This window comes from Pleurodeles waltl, chromosome 7 (genome assembly GCF_031143425.1).
Source record: "Pleurodeles waltl isolate 20211129_DDA chromosome 7, aPleWal1.hap1.20221129, whole genome shotgun sequence".
Taxonomy (NCBI): Eukaryota; Metazoa; Chordata; class Amphibia; order Caudata; family Salamandridae; genus Pleurodeles; species Pleurodeles waltl.
Window position 1 is genome coordinate 284,214,546 of NC_090446.1, and position 14,207 is coordinate 284,228,752.

Below are 14,207 nucleotides of genomic sequence, written 5' to 3' on the forward strand. Positions count from 1 at the left end.
CAAAAAGGATATGTAAATCCAATTCTTAATTTGTATAATATTAAGTGCCAGGTGGCAAATATTTTTCCGAAGATCCTGCCACCAGCCCTGCTGAACACCTGCATACTAAGGTTTGAAAGATGGGTAGTCCATACAAAGAAGATGGATATCGCAGCCCATCCTATTACAAGTGCATTGGGATGTAATGCACCTGTGATAAGGCAGATAGATGTCACGGTTGTGACAGAGCATCCCATCTGCCAAACCTAAACCACACTCTAAATCTGCCAGGTTTTTATTCTCCCTGATGCATCCTACTTACGCAATCCAACACTTCCTTTATGTTTATTTCACTCTATCTGCTTCCTTTCAACCTCTCTTTACCCCTTTTCTTTGTCATTTAGCCATGGCTTTGCTGTCTTTCTCTCCTTCTTCCTTCTCTCTTTTCTTTGTGTCTCTCTCTTACTCGGGGTCAACCTCTGATGATGAGAAGTAAGTCCCAGCCGATAAAAATGAACTCAGGTTGCCACCATCTGCAACCAAGGCACAAATTAATCAATGTAGCTAATCATTCTAGACAGTTAAGAATGCACCCCTAGTGACTACTATCTGCTAGATTTGCAAGCAGTGATTCAGAAGTCATTTGTGGGCTTAGGTTCTCCTAACAGATACTGTGCTTTCCCCTTGGGAAATGTGGTGCTACATAATCATAAATCCACAAATTCTCAGTATCTTCTTCCCTGAAGGAACCTCAAACAGATTTCTCTAACTATTAGCCTCCATGTCTATTTCCCTTCTGTTTCATAATGAATTTTAATGAAAAATCAAAAAGGTAGTTTTAGGGTCACAGAATAAAAACTTAATCCTAAAGGTACCTTCAGGTGGTATTTATGGTGGTACTACATATAAGCTTGGATACACATGACATTTTCTGGAGTGTGCTCATAAGGTCAGACAATTCAGCACAGTGCCAATTTCATAGATATATCTAACTCTGAATATCTCTGAACTGACCTACACATTTAAATACAAGCACATGAGTAGTCATGAGAAACATTCGGGAATTGCTTTTAATTTATGTGGACTGCTTTTTGTGAATGTCGATAAAGGATTGTGAGGGTAGTAAGTCACGTGTCCTAAAGGCTCATTACAATCACCCAATTCCTGATCACAATGAGGTGCAAGTAGTATTCCCCCGAGTAAAATTGCTGCATTGAGCTTATCTGTGTAATAATAGGTTAAGGTTAATTTTGATCGCCAGGAGCAGACAGGCGCTCTAATAGGTCAAGAAGCAGGGAGTAACCTTTGAAGAATGTCTGACCACATGACTACCCTGGTTGTAATCCTCTATGAGGTTTCCCCCAGTTTAGCTTAGGGACCTTTTAAATACATGTGTTCCTCTACTTAGCAGTAAAGAAAATATCCACCAATGGGCATTGTATGTGTATGCCTGCTGTATGTGGAATTTGTTTGTACAGTATTTTAGGAAATGGGGATCCCTGGTCCTGACGAAAGCCACGGAATCTGCACGGGACCATTGGCTGAAACATGTCAACCTATCAGATGCAGGAGTAATCATGACTCCTAGGCATCACTTCAGCCTTCAATCATCTTGTTTCCTTCAGAACAGAGTAAATAGGACAGAACAAAGGTAGTTCCCAATCAAATATCTTTGAGATTTTTAGTTTATTTTTCTCTTGGATCCACATGCCACCCTTATCCATATATGCTTCCTGTGTACTCACAAGCGAGCCTGCCCACCACTAGAGAATGCATTGGGGAGCAAGGATGGCTGATAATGAAGCACAGCACCCAGGTACTGTGTAAGGCCATACCTTTCCATACCTTTCCATTTTCTTAATTGACTCCTAGAGTATAATAGGAGTGATGATATAATATTGTCCTATATTGAGTACGAAAGCTGTCACTGTCCTAAGGGTCTTCCGGAATAGGGAAATTGTCCCAATGTTGACTTTCCTTTATCACATTTGCCTTGTTGTGCTGTGTATTATAAGGCAGAGGATGCAACTATAGACAACCCACTTGTTTCTCTCATTCCTCTGACCCCATATGAGTGGTGTGTCATAACTGAGTGCAACTTGGTAACCTGTCAAAAAAAGCTCCATGTCTGAATTGTTGTCTCTCTACAAAGGTGTAATGCATCAGGGATGCTCAGAGACCCCTAGAGTTTGATGCTCAAAGTGGTGCTCAAAATGTAAAACGGCCAAATTAACTAGACCCTTTTCCAGAACTTTAAACAATCTTAATATTGTATCCCCATGACCTTTGTCTTTATAAAGATGAATCAATGTTACGTTTGACCATCTCTAGGTGCTTCAAATTATTTGGTGGTTGATGTCCATTTGTCTGCTTCATTCTTTATATGAAGACATCTAGGTCTAATAATCTTTCCAACTTTGCTCTACTAGAGGGTAACTGTGATAGAATGATTAATTAAGAGACATATGTGTGTTGCAACAGGAAAGTGTCTGACCATACCTTCATGAGGTGAGAGTTGGAGAATGGCAGAATGTTTCATGATCGTCGCCTCAGGAGCACGGGTGTATGTTATGGCGTAGGCGGTGATCTTCACATGCACAGTTTTGTTCTCCGAGGTTGGGTTCTTGATAGCTATTGAGACATTTATATCTTGGCCAACTTGTGGATGTTCAGAAAGCTGGAACTCTCCAGAAAACTGCTCCTCAGTTTCTTGATCATCAGTATCATCGCTAAATTCATCGATGAGTTCATCGCTCAGCCACTCCTCCGAGCTCAAGCTCTCATCAAACACTCCTATTTTAAACAGCTTTCTGACAGCCTTCTTGAACACCTCTCTTTCCTTTGCTGAACCTGGTAGAAAGAAACGAGGGAGCAGATATAAGGTTTGTTTTCTCTATACAGTGTACAATGCTATACAGGAATTAGCAGATATAATTCCCAACCACACGAGTCACTATCCTATCTTGACCACATTCCTCTAGCTAGTTATCAGTACCTCTGTTACTACACTTCGAAGCTGCATTGTATTATGAAATTCAGTATTTGATTTTTTAGGAGCAGGTATAATCTTGTGGTGCTGGTACAGTGTATATATTTAAGAAGTACTTTGTGTATTCTAGTGTTTGCTATAATTATGTCTTTAACAGCAATAAAATATTATTGTTTTAAAATGAATTATGTGTTTTAAATATTTAATTGCATGTACATAAAAGTCATTCTAAAGACTTGGATGATAAAGCTTGAAGCTGAGTAGTGTTTGTGAGTATTTAAAAGTGTTTGTCAGAGGAGGGAAAGTGTGTGCCTTTGCATTTATGCATATCTGCATGTGTTTGCCTCTGTGACTTGATTGTTTGTTAAGGTGCCCATGTGTGTACAGTGGTGGACTAGGAGCTTAAAGCAGCAGTGTAAAATGTTTTCATACCAACTCCAAAATGTACAGAGGGAATGTAGAAAGTCAGTCTGTCCTTTCCCTGGAGCTTTCAGAGGCAAATTGTGCTTGTTTCTCCAAGAAGGTTGTGTTCACGCTCAGTGCTGGTTAGCTGGATATCTGATTTACCATTCATCCATACCTATAAGTAAGCCCTCATGGTCTGCCAGTCCCCATATGGGGAGTCCAGCCCTGTTTGTGGGTATGTGTGCATGTATGATTCTGGGTGTGTGTGTAATGGATTAAATAGTTACTTGTTAAGTATAAAATTCCTAAAATGTGACATTCAAATATTTTACCTATACTTGTGGTTATTTCAGTGTAGAACAGTTACATAATTCAGTAGGTGTCCACATTCATATATTCTTCATGTACAATATAAACATTGCTTGCATCATAAATAGGACAACTAACGAGGATGTCTAATGTTTTGGTAATTACTGTCATAAGCATATACATACCAACATTTTGAAACATTTTGAATTTGTTAGTCCTATCAGTCTTAGCATGTTCTTCTCTCAACAGTTTTGCCTTCACGCCTCCTAATTTTGCTGGCCTTAGAACTCTGTGAACGTTACGACTGCTCTGCTAAACTGTGCTAAAGTGCATGTGCACAATCCTTAAAACTTTGTAACATTGACTTGTCACCAACTGGCATTTTTCAATTACTTATAAGTCCCTCTTAAATTGGTACTACATGTACCCAGGGCATGTACATTAAACGGTACTAGTCTGACAGCAGCACTTATTATACCACCCAAGTAGCCCTTGTAACCTGTCTCAATCCTGCCTTTGCACTCTGTGTGTGAGGTCTTTTGGCAGGCCCAAAACTTCCTTTTTAATACATATGCCACCCTAGTACATGCCCTGGATGGCCCAGTGGGCAAGGTGCAGTGTATTAAAAAAGTTGGGCATGTACTCTTAAGTATTACGTATTCTGGTGGTTACTTCAAGTCCTACCTCTCCTATTGGATAATACTGGAGTTACTGTATTCCATTTAAAAACCTGACACTTTCAAATGAGAACAGGTAACCAGTTCATGTTTGGTGTTTTGAGAATTGTAATGGACAATCCTATTTTATGACAAAGTTGAATTTTAAATTATGATTTTGAAAATGCCACTTTTAGAAAGCTGGCATTTTTTGCCTTAGATATTTAGGGCCAGATTTACAAGGCCCTAGCACCTCCTAGCGCCACATTAGCATCATTTTTTTTAATATGGATCAATGAGGCAAACATCACCACGCCATATTTACAAAGTGGAACAATGCATGTATTGCACCTCTTTGCAACACCTTGCACCACATTATTCTTGAGTTAGGCATAATGTATGCAAGGGGGACATTCCGGTGTTAGGAGGTCCGCAAAAATGGCACAATGAAATCTAAAAGATTTAATTGCACCATGTTTGCGTCATTTTTAATGTCTGCTTAGAGCAGGCGTCAAAATGACACCCATTGAAATCAATGGGCCTTCTTGCCCTTTGCTGCGCTGGTGCAGCAAAGTGCCACAATAGCGTCAAAAGCTTTGAAGCTATTGGCCTAACGTGCACACTGGGGTGCTGTATTGTAATTACAGTGCACCCATGGTGCCGTTAGGTGCCGGTGTGGGGGCGCAAGAAATATGGCGCACCAGTTCTGATGTCCCTGATTCTTGTAAATCTGGGCCATAGTGCCTGCAGCCTGTCTTGGATGGGCCATGGCTAGCAGGATGGGAGGGCAGAGCTGGGCACAGCCCTACTTACAATTGAATGGGCTGTGTCCTGCCTGTGCACTTCAAGGAAAAACCTCTGGAAGCTTCTCCCACTTCAAAGGAAGGCCTAGATATAAATACTGGACCTCAAGTACCAACTCTTCAATACACTTCTGAACATGCGGATACTCCGCCAGGGAGAAAGATTTCTGTGCTGTTCAAAGGACTGTCTCTTTGCTAAACTGCTGCTCTGTTGGATCACTGCTTTGCTGGACTGCTGCTTTGCTCTGCAGACCTGCTGCACCCTTGCTTGAGTGAGAAGAACTGGATCTGCAACCGTTGAACCTAGGAACTCAGAGCAACTCCAAGGCTAGTTGGCTGGTCTACTGACTAGACCCTCAGGGATAGAAAGCTCCAGCAACCTTGTACCCAACAGCTGGTTTTGGTCATCTGTGAGTCCTACCCTGCTAAGCGGTCCCACCCCAGTACTGGTCCCTTAGAATTGGCCCTGACAGTGCTCTGCCAGCCCATCTATGGATCCAGCAGAACCAACACATCTCATCTGCTGCATGGCGCAATCTGGAGCAGAACCAACTCATCGCCTCTGGCGCAAGGATTCTCATAGCACAAGTACTCTGGATTGAGTCCTCTGCCAGCATCAAAACAGCACCTGCACAACACCTTCCGGATGCAGGGCCTCACGTAACAAATCTCTTGTCGACGGCAGCCTTGATGAGGACACAGGTTTTGGCATCACCACCTTGTAGCTCCTCTAAACCGATGCATCACCTTGGCTTTGTGACACATACTCAATGGTGGGCTTCATACTGCAAGCCTCAATGGTGGCACAGGACTCGTATGGCAGCTTGGCAGTTTCTCGGAACAGACAAATCATCCTGGGTGCACGCAGCATCCTTGGTTCGAGATCTTACAATGCTCCACAACCAGGATTTAAGGTACTTTTGTTCAGCTGGCCTAACTGAGTCCAAGCAGATGACCTAGTGCTCCATTGTAGTCGGCCTGAACTTGCCATTTTGTCGTGGTCTGGTGTGACCAGATATACATTATTGGCACTTGTTGCCTTTTAGCACTATTTTCAATTAAATCTTTAAACCTGCATTTCTCTGGTTCCACTGATTGGATTTTTGTCATTTTAGCCTTGTTTTATTTATTAAAGGGAACTCCTTTTGTTTATTCTGGTGAAGGATGTCTTTTGTGGTATGTTTTCATTTCATTACAGTTTGAAGTGTTGGCAAATACTTAACACATTGCCTCTAAATCAACCCTGACTGCTCTGAGGCAAGCTACCAGAGGGTGGACCACAGGTTAATTTAGGGTTTGCTGACTTCACCCTGGCAAGGATTGTGGTTGCTGCTTGAGTAGCATTTCACCCCCTCAACCAGTAACCCAATTTCTTACAGAAGTTTTGAAAACAAACCAGAGGACTTAATTTTCACCATTGGTGTAAGTAAATGGATGCAAAAGCAATTTCAATCAGTAAACAGTTAAATTAAAGCCATTTTTGGGTTTTAAAAATTGGGAGTCTCCAGTCTGAATCGAGTCTAATTGGCATGTATGTAAAGGTGCTGCATAATGAAGTTATACTTCAATTCACCCATATGAAAGCAAAAGGCAGGTTCACCCTTCTAAAAAATATGGCTTTCATATTTAGCCACTAGGTCAAGTTGAATTGATGACCCCAATCATTGTTATTAAATGTTTCTATGTTTCTAACAATGTTAAAGCATATCTACCATTGAGCAGTTTTCCCTTCTTTCAAATCATCTGTCAATTCACAAATATCTTGTACTGTATTTTTTAGAGTAATGAAACTACTCTGATCATGCCTAACAATTCTAATTGATCACTACTTGTAATCTGTTAGGCAAATATTTTGCTGTCAATACTGAGCATCAACAGTTGCCTATATGTTTTACAGTCGGTGGCCCTGCCCTTTCCTATTGTCATCATCCCTATCCTGACCTCTCACATGACATTTGCTAGTCTACCAGCCTATGTGACATCTAATAAAGCATCCAATAGCGTGTCTGCCAATTCCAAAATCCTTATAAACCTCAGAAGGTGTCCTATATACTCCAGGACCCTTCCCATTATTCAGATCAATTATTCTTATGTTAAAGCCTCATGAAGAATAAAAGATTCTGGTCCTCCCTAAGTCAACAAAGGCTCATCCCTCATAATCTACACTCAGTCGGCACACCTGACTTGAATGATGTGTGGGTGCAAGTCTTTAAGATAGCTCATAAATACCTGATCAATACAATCTTGCATACACAGCAACCCCCCCTGCTAATTCTCTAGGGCAGGTGTCTTTAATTCAGAGTAGCTCAAAACCTTGAGTTTATTTTTAAATAAGCCAAGGGTCAAGAGAAGGTGGTGTTTATTTTACATTATTATCTTCAGGCTGAAGATGGCAGGGCCTGATAATGAGCAGTGCTGGAGTCAGATTTATGACCCATGGCACAGAGGCATTTAAATCTTTAAGTAAAAGTCATTGTAAACACAATACTGGGGCATAAGAAAAAAATGATGGTTCTGAATGCTTTTAAACGGGAGAACATTCAAATATAGAGTTAACATAATGATTAAGGGCCTGATGTAGATATTGGTGGCCAGGTTATTCTTTCACACTGGTGGCGGCTATACCATCCGCCGATAACTAAATCCCATAGAATACAATGAGATTTAGATTTCGGCAGACGGGATATCCATTGTGACAGAGTATCCCATCTGCCAATATCTAAATCAGGGCCTAAGTTAACTCTTCATTATAATTTTCCCCCATTCAAAAAGTGTCACATTTACAAACAGCAGGCCTCTTGCTCCCCATTTTCAGGGGGCATAGTACCTTATTTATAACTGAAAAATGCAGACATTTTCTGAATGGGAGAAATTTAAAGGAATGAAAATATTTCTATGAAACAATGAGTCAAAGTTTTTCTATGCCTTCAATTAAGCCAATTATGTCTTAACATTTTATAAAGCATACTTCTTCACTTTAAATTCCTCCCATTTATTTTTCTGTTATAAATATGGCACAGTATCTACAGACAACTGGATGCAAGAAGCCTACTGGTTGTAAAAGCAGCACAGGTACAGCATCCGCTTTGTACATCTGTTTACTCACTCTGACCACCTTCTCAGTCACTTACACCTGCCTAATTTTAAAAGATCGACATTTTGGTAGACACATTTAGGGGCAGATTTAAGAGCCCCTAGCACCATTGGAACAATACTTTTTGTGACACTACAGTGACCCTAACCACTGCTCCATATTTACAAGGAGGTTTAACGCCACTTTATATGGCATTATGCCTCCTTGTAAATATGGGCCTCTGCAAAGCAGTTTTCTGTGGCAGAGGGGCATGCAATGGGTGTTGCAGTGGGTGTTCCACTGCAGGACCCATTGCTTTTGACGCTGCCCCAGATTCGCGAGAAATCGTAAATCTGTGACAGTGACAAAAAATAATGCCACCCCAGGGGTGATGTTAGCATGGCACAACAAGGAGGAAAGCTTTTGTTCCTTCTCATATTTTGCTTTTCCTATGTGTGGTGCATTCTGCAGTACAAATAGAAGAAGCAAAATGCCATGGATGATTGTTTATGTGCAGGAAGGTGCCCCTTCCTGCACATAAACAACCATTCCAAAATGATGCTTTGGTACTTCTATGTGTGCTCAGAATGCAGCACACATAGAAGTGCCAAACTGCCATTATAGATTGTTCATGTGCAGAAAGGGACACCTTCCTGCACATAAAAAATCTATCCCCTAAACTCAGACACCCTTGCACTATGGCTCAAGGATGTCTGCAGTGGCGCAGGCAGCTTTAATTCAGTGCCGGTGAACGGGCAAACAAAGGGGTGTGCCCTACTCCTGTAAATAGGGTGCATCCCCGCATTTCAAAAGTGGTGCAGTGCGGCACTGCTATTTTTGGCGTAGCAGCGCGCTGAACCACTTTGGCATAAATCAGGGCCTTAGTGTGCACCAGGGGTTGGCTGCCTGTGCATGGTTTGGGTTTGGACCACTTTGGAATATGATCAAAAAACCCAAGGTAGTCACTGAAAAAATAACAAAGATTAAAGTGACTTTATAGATAGGTCAGGTGCTAAGACCTGCTAAGACCTTAGTTTACATGAGAAAAACCTGGAAAAACACTAAACAACCAAGGGTTAAAGTGACGTTATAGTTAGGTACTGAAGTGAGACAAAAATGGATTTAAAAAAACCTAAAAACCACTGAAATATGCCAGTTATATATAGTAAAGCCAACTAGCAAGAACTTGCTTCCTCTATCATGCAGTGCTTATGAACTCACATATTACATCAAATAATATGTTAACTAATATCATTGGTGGCTTTTGTCAATAGGTTTAAACGAACAACATTGTTCAAATTGCTAATGACTGCTGTTCCCTCAAAAAATATTTAGAGAGAATAAATTATGGGGGTAGGGAATGAGTGCATGCCGAGGGTTGGGTACATGTGTTATGGATAATGTAATCTGTGAGATCATATTCAGTGTACGAATTTAGAACAATTTATATTTAGTTATTAGCAGCACTGCATGCATACTTGTATCAGTGTTTAGTACCTTAAATCTCCACAATACAATATAGCTGCTACGTTTATTCAAGTCTTTCATGACGTTTATTCTGGCTACAATAAAAGTGTTTTTACACCAAGAATGAACTAAAAAAGGATTGGATATAAATTGCGTGTGGGACCATCTTTGAGTACTTCGAATGAGAATAAACATGAAAGAACGTACAATACATAGCTGCTATACTTGTGGAGATTTAACATACTGCATATTGATTCTGTGAACATGCATGGTGTACTGAGTAATATCATTTAGTTTATGACAAGGGATTGATTCTCTGACAGAGGGTTTCCCTCTGACTCACGCACCTGTCTTTCTTTGTGGTATAATTTGCTTTTAATTAGCTGTTGGGGATAGTGGCAGTGGATAGTGATAGTGATAGTGGATATTTCTTTGTGCCTCAGTCATCTATTGCAGCTGGCCCTCGAGTCTCTTTTCTCAATGGTGTCTCTGCTGATGGTTACCAGCACTGATCGACTTTGCACCTATGCCCCTCCGCAGAATGCATTTGGACCAAAAAACATACCCCCACACTTTCTCCGAGTTCGCTTGGGTGTTTTCTTGCCTTCTGCAAGTCTGTTGAATAGGAGATAAATTAAATACATAGAATGCCCAAGGAACTCAAGGAAAGTGGCTAACACATGGCTGTTGGCCACACATAGGCCCTCATTCTGACCCTGGCGGTCGGTGATAAAGCGGCGGCCAAGCCGCCAACAGGCCGGCGGTCTAAAATATGCAATTCTGACCCTGGCGGGAACCGCCAACACAGCCCGCCAACTTAACACTCCGCCCGCCACAGCGGTACAAACAAACAGCGCGGCGGTTCCCGCCAACAGCCAGGCGGCAGACAATGTACCGCCCACCCTATTACGACCCACCAATCTGCCACCTTTTCCGGGGCGGGAGCACCGCCGATAAGAACACGGCGGAAACAGACTACGAACGGGAAAACGCTCACCTCTACGCACTCCACGCGAGATTTCGGCAGCATGGAACCAGAGTTGCAGGTCATCCCCGCACTCCTATTCCTGCTCATATACCAGGAGCACGCCCGGCGGCGCGGAAGACATCGGTGAGTACTGCACCTACGACACAGGGGAGGGAAAAGATTACCGGCACACATCCACCCACCCACACCCACTACAACACACACATCAATGCATTCCCACAGATCACTGTCACAACCCACAAACCACCCCCCTCCGAAATAATGCAAAGACCAAAAGAAGAGATCATAAACGGGCAGATATATTGAAAAATGGACACCAGTAATCCCAATAAATAAATAAACTATATACAAAATATATACATCTACTAAATGTAGTCCAACCACTGTCCGTGGATCACAGGGTTCCTGTGCAAAGGGGCAAGGCCCAGTCCCACGACAAGAACTCCACGGAGAGAACACTGCAGGGGCATCAGAAAGAAAATCGGACAGGCACCTCAGGGGGAAGGGAAGGGGGGGCACCTCAGCCACTTGAGTACACGACGCCAGATCCACGAGGGGACTCCATGACCACTGGGCCATCCTGGGGAGAGCAAAGCCACAGTCCAAACAGTCCATACAGTGGGTGGCCTGCCCACTGGGCCATCCTGGGGAGAGCAAAGCCACAGTCCATACAGTGGGTGGCCTGCCCACTGGGCCATCCTGGGGAGAGCAAAGCCACAGTCCAAACAGTCCATACAGTGGGTGGCCTGCCCACTGGGCCATCCTGGGGAGAGCAAAGCCACAGTCCATACAGTCCATAACAGACCCCACTGCCACTGGAGGAGGCAAGTTGGCCAGAGGACATCCTGCAGCCCTGCCCGAGATAGATCCTGCCCTGCCACGTCTGCCAAAGGGCCAGCGGTTCTTGCCTTGAAGGGCCCAGTTCAGCGGTTCTTGAGACGGCGGGGCCCAGCGGAGCGGTGCTTGAGACGGCGGGGCCCAGCGGAGCGGTGCTTGAGACGGCGGGGCCCAGTTCAGCGGTCCTTGCCCTGAAGGGCCCAGTTCAGCGGTTCATGAGACGGCGGGGCCCAGGTCAGCGCTACTTGCCTTGAAGGGCCCAGTTCAGCGGTTCTTGAGACGGCGGGGCCCAGTTCAGCGGTTCTTGAGACGGCGGGGCCCAGTTCAGCGGTTCTTGAGACGGTGGGGCCCAGGTCAGCGCTACTTGCCTTGAAGGGCCCAGTTCAGCGGTTCTTGAGACGGCGGGGCCCAGTTCAGCGGTTCTTGAGACGGTGGGGCCCAGGTCAGCGCTACTTGCCTTGAAGGGCCCAGTTCAGCGGTTCTTGAGACGGCGGGGCCCAGTTCAGCGGTTCTTGAGACGGTGGGGCCCAGGTCAGCGCTACTTGCCTTGAAGGGCCCAGTTCAGCGGTTCTTGAGACGGCGGGGCCCAGTTCAGCGGTTCTTGAGACGGTGGGGCCCAGGTCAGCGCTACTTGCCTTGAAGGGCCCAGTTCAGCGGTTCTTGAGACGGCGGGGCCCAGTTCAGCGGTTCTTGAGACGGCGGCCGGTCTATGGCCAACTGCTAATTGCCTGGTGGTGCCCTCCTGGGCAGCGGGGATGGTGCTCCTTCAATGCCCACCTGGGCTGTGGGTGGTGGGGCCCTCCTGGCCAGCTGGGCTGGGTCCTCCCTGGGCAGCGGCTATGGGGGTGGTGGGCTCTCCCGGGGCAGCTGTGCCGGTTCCTCCCGGGGCAGCGGCTATGGGGGTTGTGGGCTCCTCCTGGGCAGCAGGCCTGCTGCCTGACCTCTCCGACTTGCTGCCCTTGCCCTCCTTAGTCGTGGGCCTGTGGCCCTTTCCTCCCTTTGGAGCTGTGGCTGGTGACTGTCTCTGGGTGGTGTCCGGGGGGGATGTAGAATGCGGGCTCCTGCGGCGCCCATTCCGCATTCTGCTCCTCTTCCCAGGGGGTGGGCTGCCTGTCCCCTTGCTGCTGGGCGAAGATCCAGACATGCGGGCTGGCGGGCTCCAATACCCCTGCACCCTTGTCAAGGGGGCTGCAGGGCTGGTGGTGGCTGAGGTGCTCTTCTTACCCCGACGAGAAGGAGGGGGGGTCTCAGGGTCAGGAAAGAAGTTAGTAGTGGCGAGGAAGAGCTTCTTGGGACAATGGAGAGTGGTAGGTACAGTGGGAATGGGAGTGGAGGGAGAGGATGTGGTTGTAGGTGAGTCACGTTTGCTGTCTTTGGGTGCAGGTGCAGGAGGGATAGGCTGTCGTGAGGTGGATGGCTGTTGGGTGGGTGGGTGGCTGCGTTTGTGTGGTGTGGAAGAGGGGGTGACAGACACAGTGGGAGAGGACACAGGGGACGTGTAAATGGCAGTGGGGGTGGTGACTGCACGTGTGCGGACTGGAGTGGAGGGTGTGCTGGTGATGGAAACACTGGCTGATGGTGAGGTGAATGGAGGTGTGAGTGTAGACGTCACAGGGAGGGAGGAGGGAGACGAGGAGGTGGGGGTCACAGAGGTGGTAGTGACTGTTGGCATGTCTGCATCGGAATGTTGCGTGTGTGAATGTCTGCGTGATCTGTGGTGCTTATGTTTGGATGAGCTTCTCTTGGGTGTTGAGGTGTGTGCAGGCTGGTCTGATGGTGTGGGTGGGACAGGCAGAGGAACAGGAGACTGGGAGGAGGGAGTTAGTAGAGGCAGGCAGGAGACAGGGACAATGGCTGCCGTCAGTGCTGAGGCCAGAGCCTGGAACGATCGCTGATGGGCAGCCTGACCCGAATGAATGCCCTCCAGGTACGCATTGCTGCGATGAACCTCCCTCTCCACCCCCTGGATGGCATTCAAAAGGGTAGTCTGCCCAACAATGAGCGTTCGGAGGAGGTCAATGACCTCCTCACTGAGGGCAGCGGGGGTAACAGGGGCAGGGCCTGAGGTGCCTGGGGCGAAGGAGATGCCCGGCTTCCTGGCAGAGCGGGCACGGGGCGAACGCTGAGGGGCTGCTGGGAGGGCGGAGATGGTGCGCTGGGTGGCGGCTGTACCTGTAATGGCGGGGGGCACGGATGGTGCCACCCCCGCAAGGGAGCCCCCTTCCGAGGACGTGTCCGTGTCGCTGCAGGCTCCAGTCGTCCCCGTCGTGGAGCTCCCCTCGCCCTCCGTCTCACTGGTCCAGTCTGACTCTGTGGCATGGCCCTCCTGGGCCATGTGAGATGCAGCTCCCTCCTGCCCCGATGCCACTTCTCCTCTGCCTGATGATGCTGATGCACACAAGCACAGAAAGACAAACAAAAAGGGGGGGGAGAGAGAAATAAAGGGATATTGAGTACATGGATCTCCGGTACAGTTAGCGGACATGACAGACACAGATGCCCCCTGCACTAAGTTGCGCACTTGGGGTCCGCTACGCATTCCGTGGAACATGCCCTACACGCCTAGAGTTGACAACTGCACCCATGGATGACACGGCCCAGGGATGGCTGTACCGACAAACTACTGAGGGTGGTGGCTGGGGACACAGGGGCTTACGGGGGTGCCCAGCCTACAGATATCGCCCTGGCCTAGGGGGACCCC

The 14,207-nt window shown here is 46.3% G+C and overlaps 1 protein-coding gene across 1 annotated transcript in view; it reads right to left on the reverse strand.

Annotated features, from left to right (window-relative positions):
• LOC138304018 (protein-glutamine gamma-glutamyltransferase E-like) overlaps positions 1-14,207 on the reverse strand; it is a 289,413-nt gene that overhangs the window by 35,876 nt on the left and 239,330 nt on the right. The window contains exon 10 of the mRNA XM_069243665.1: positions 2,479-2,829. Within this exon, the coding sequence (XP_069099766.1) occupies positions 2,479-2,829 (351 nt within the window). The remainder of the gene's footprint in view (positions 1-2,478; positions 2,830-14,207) is intronic.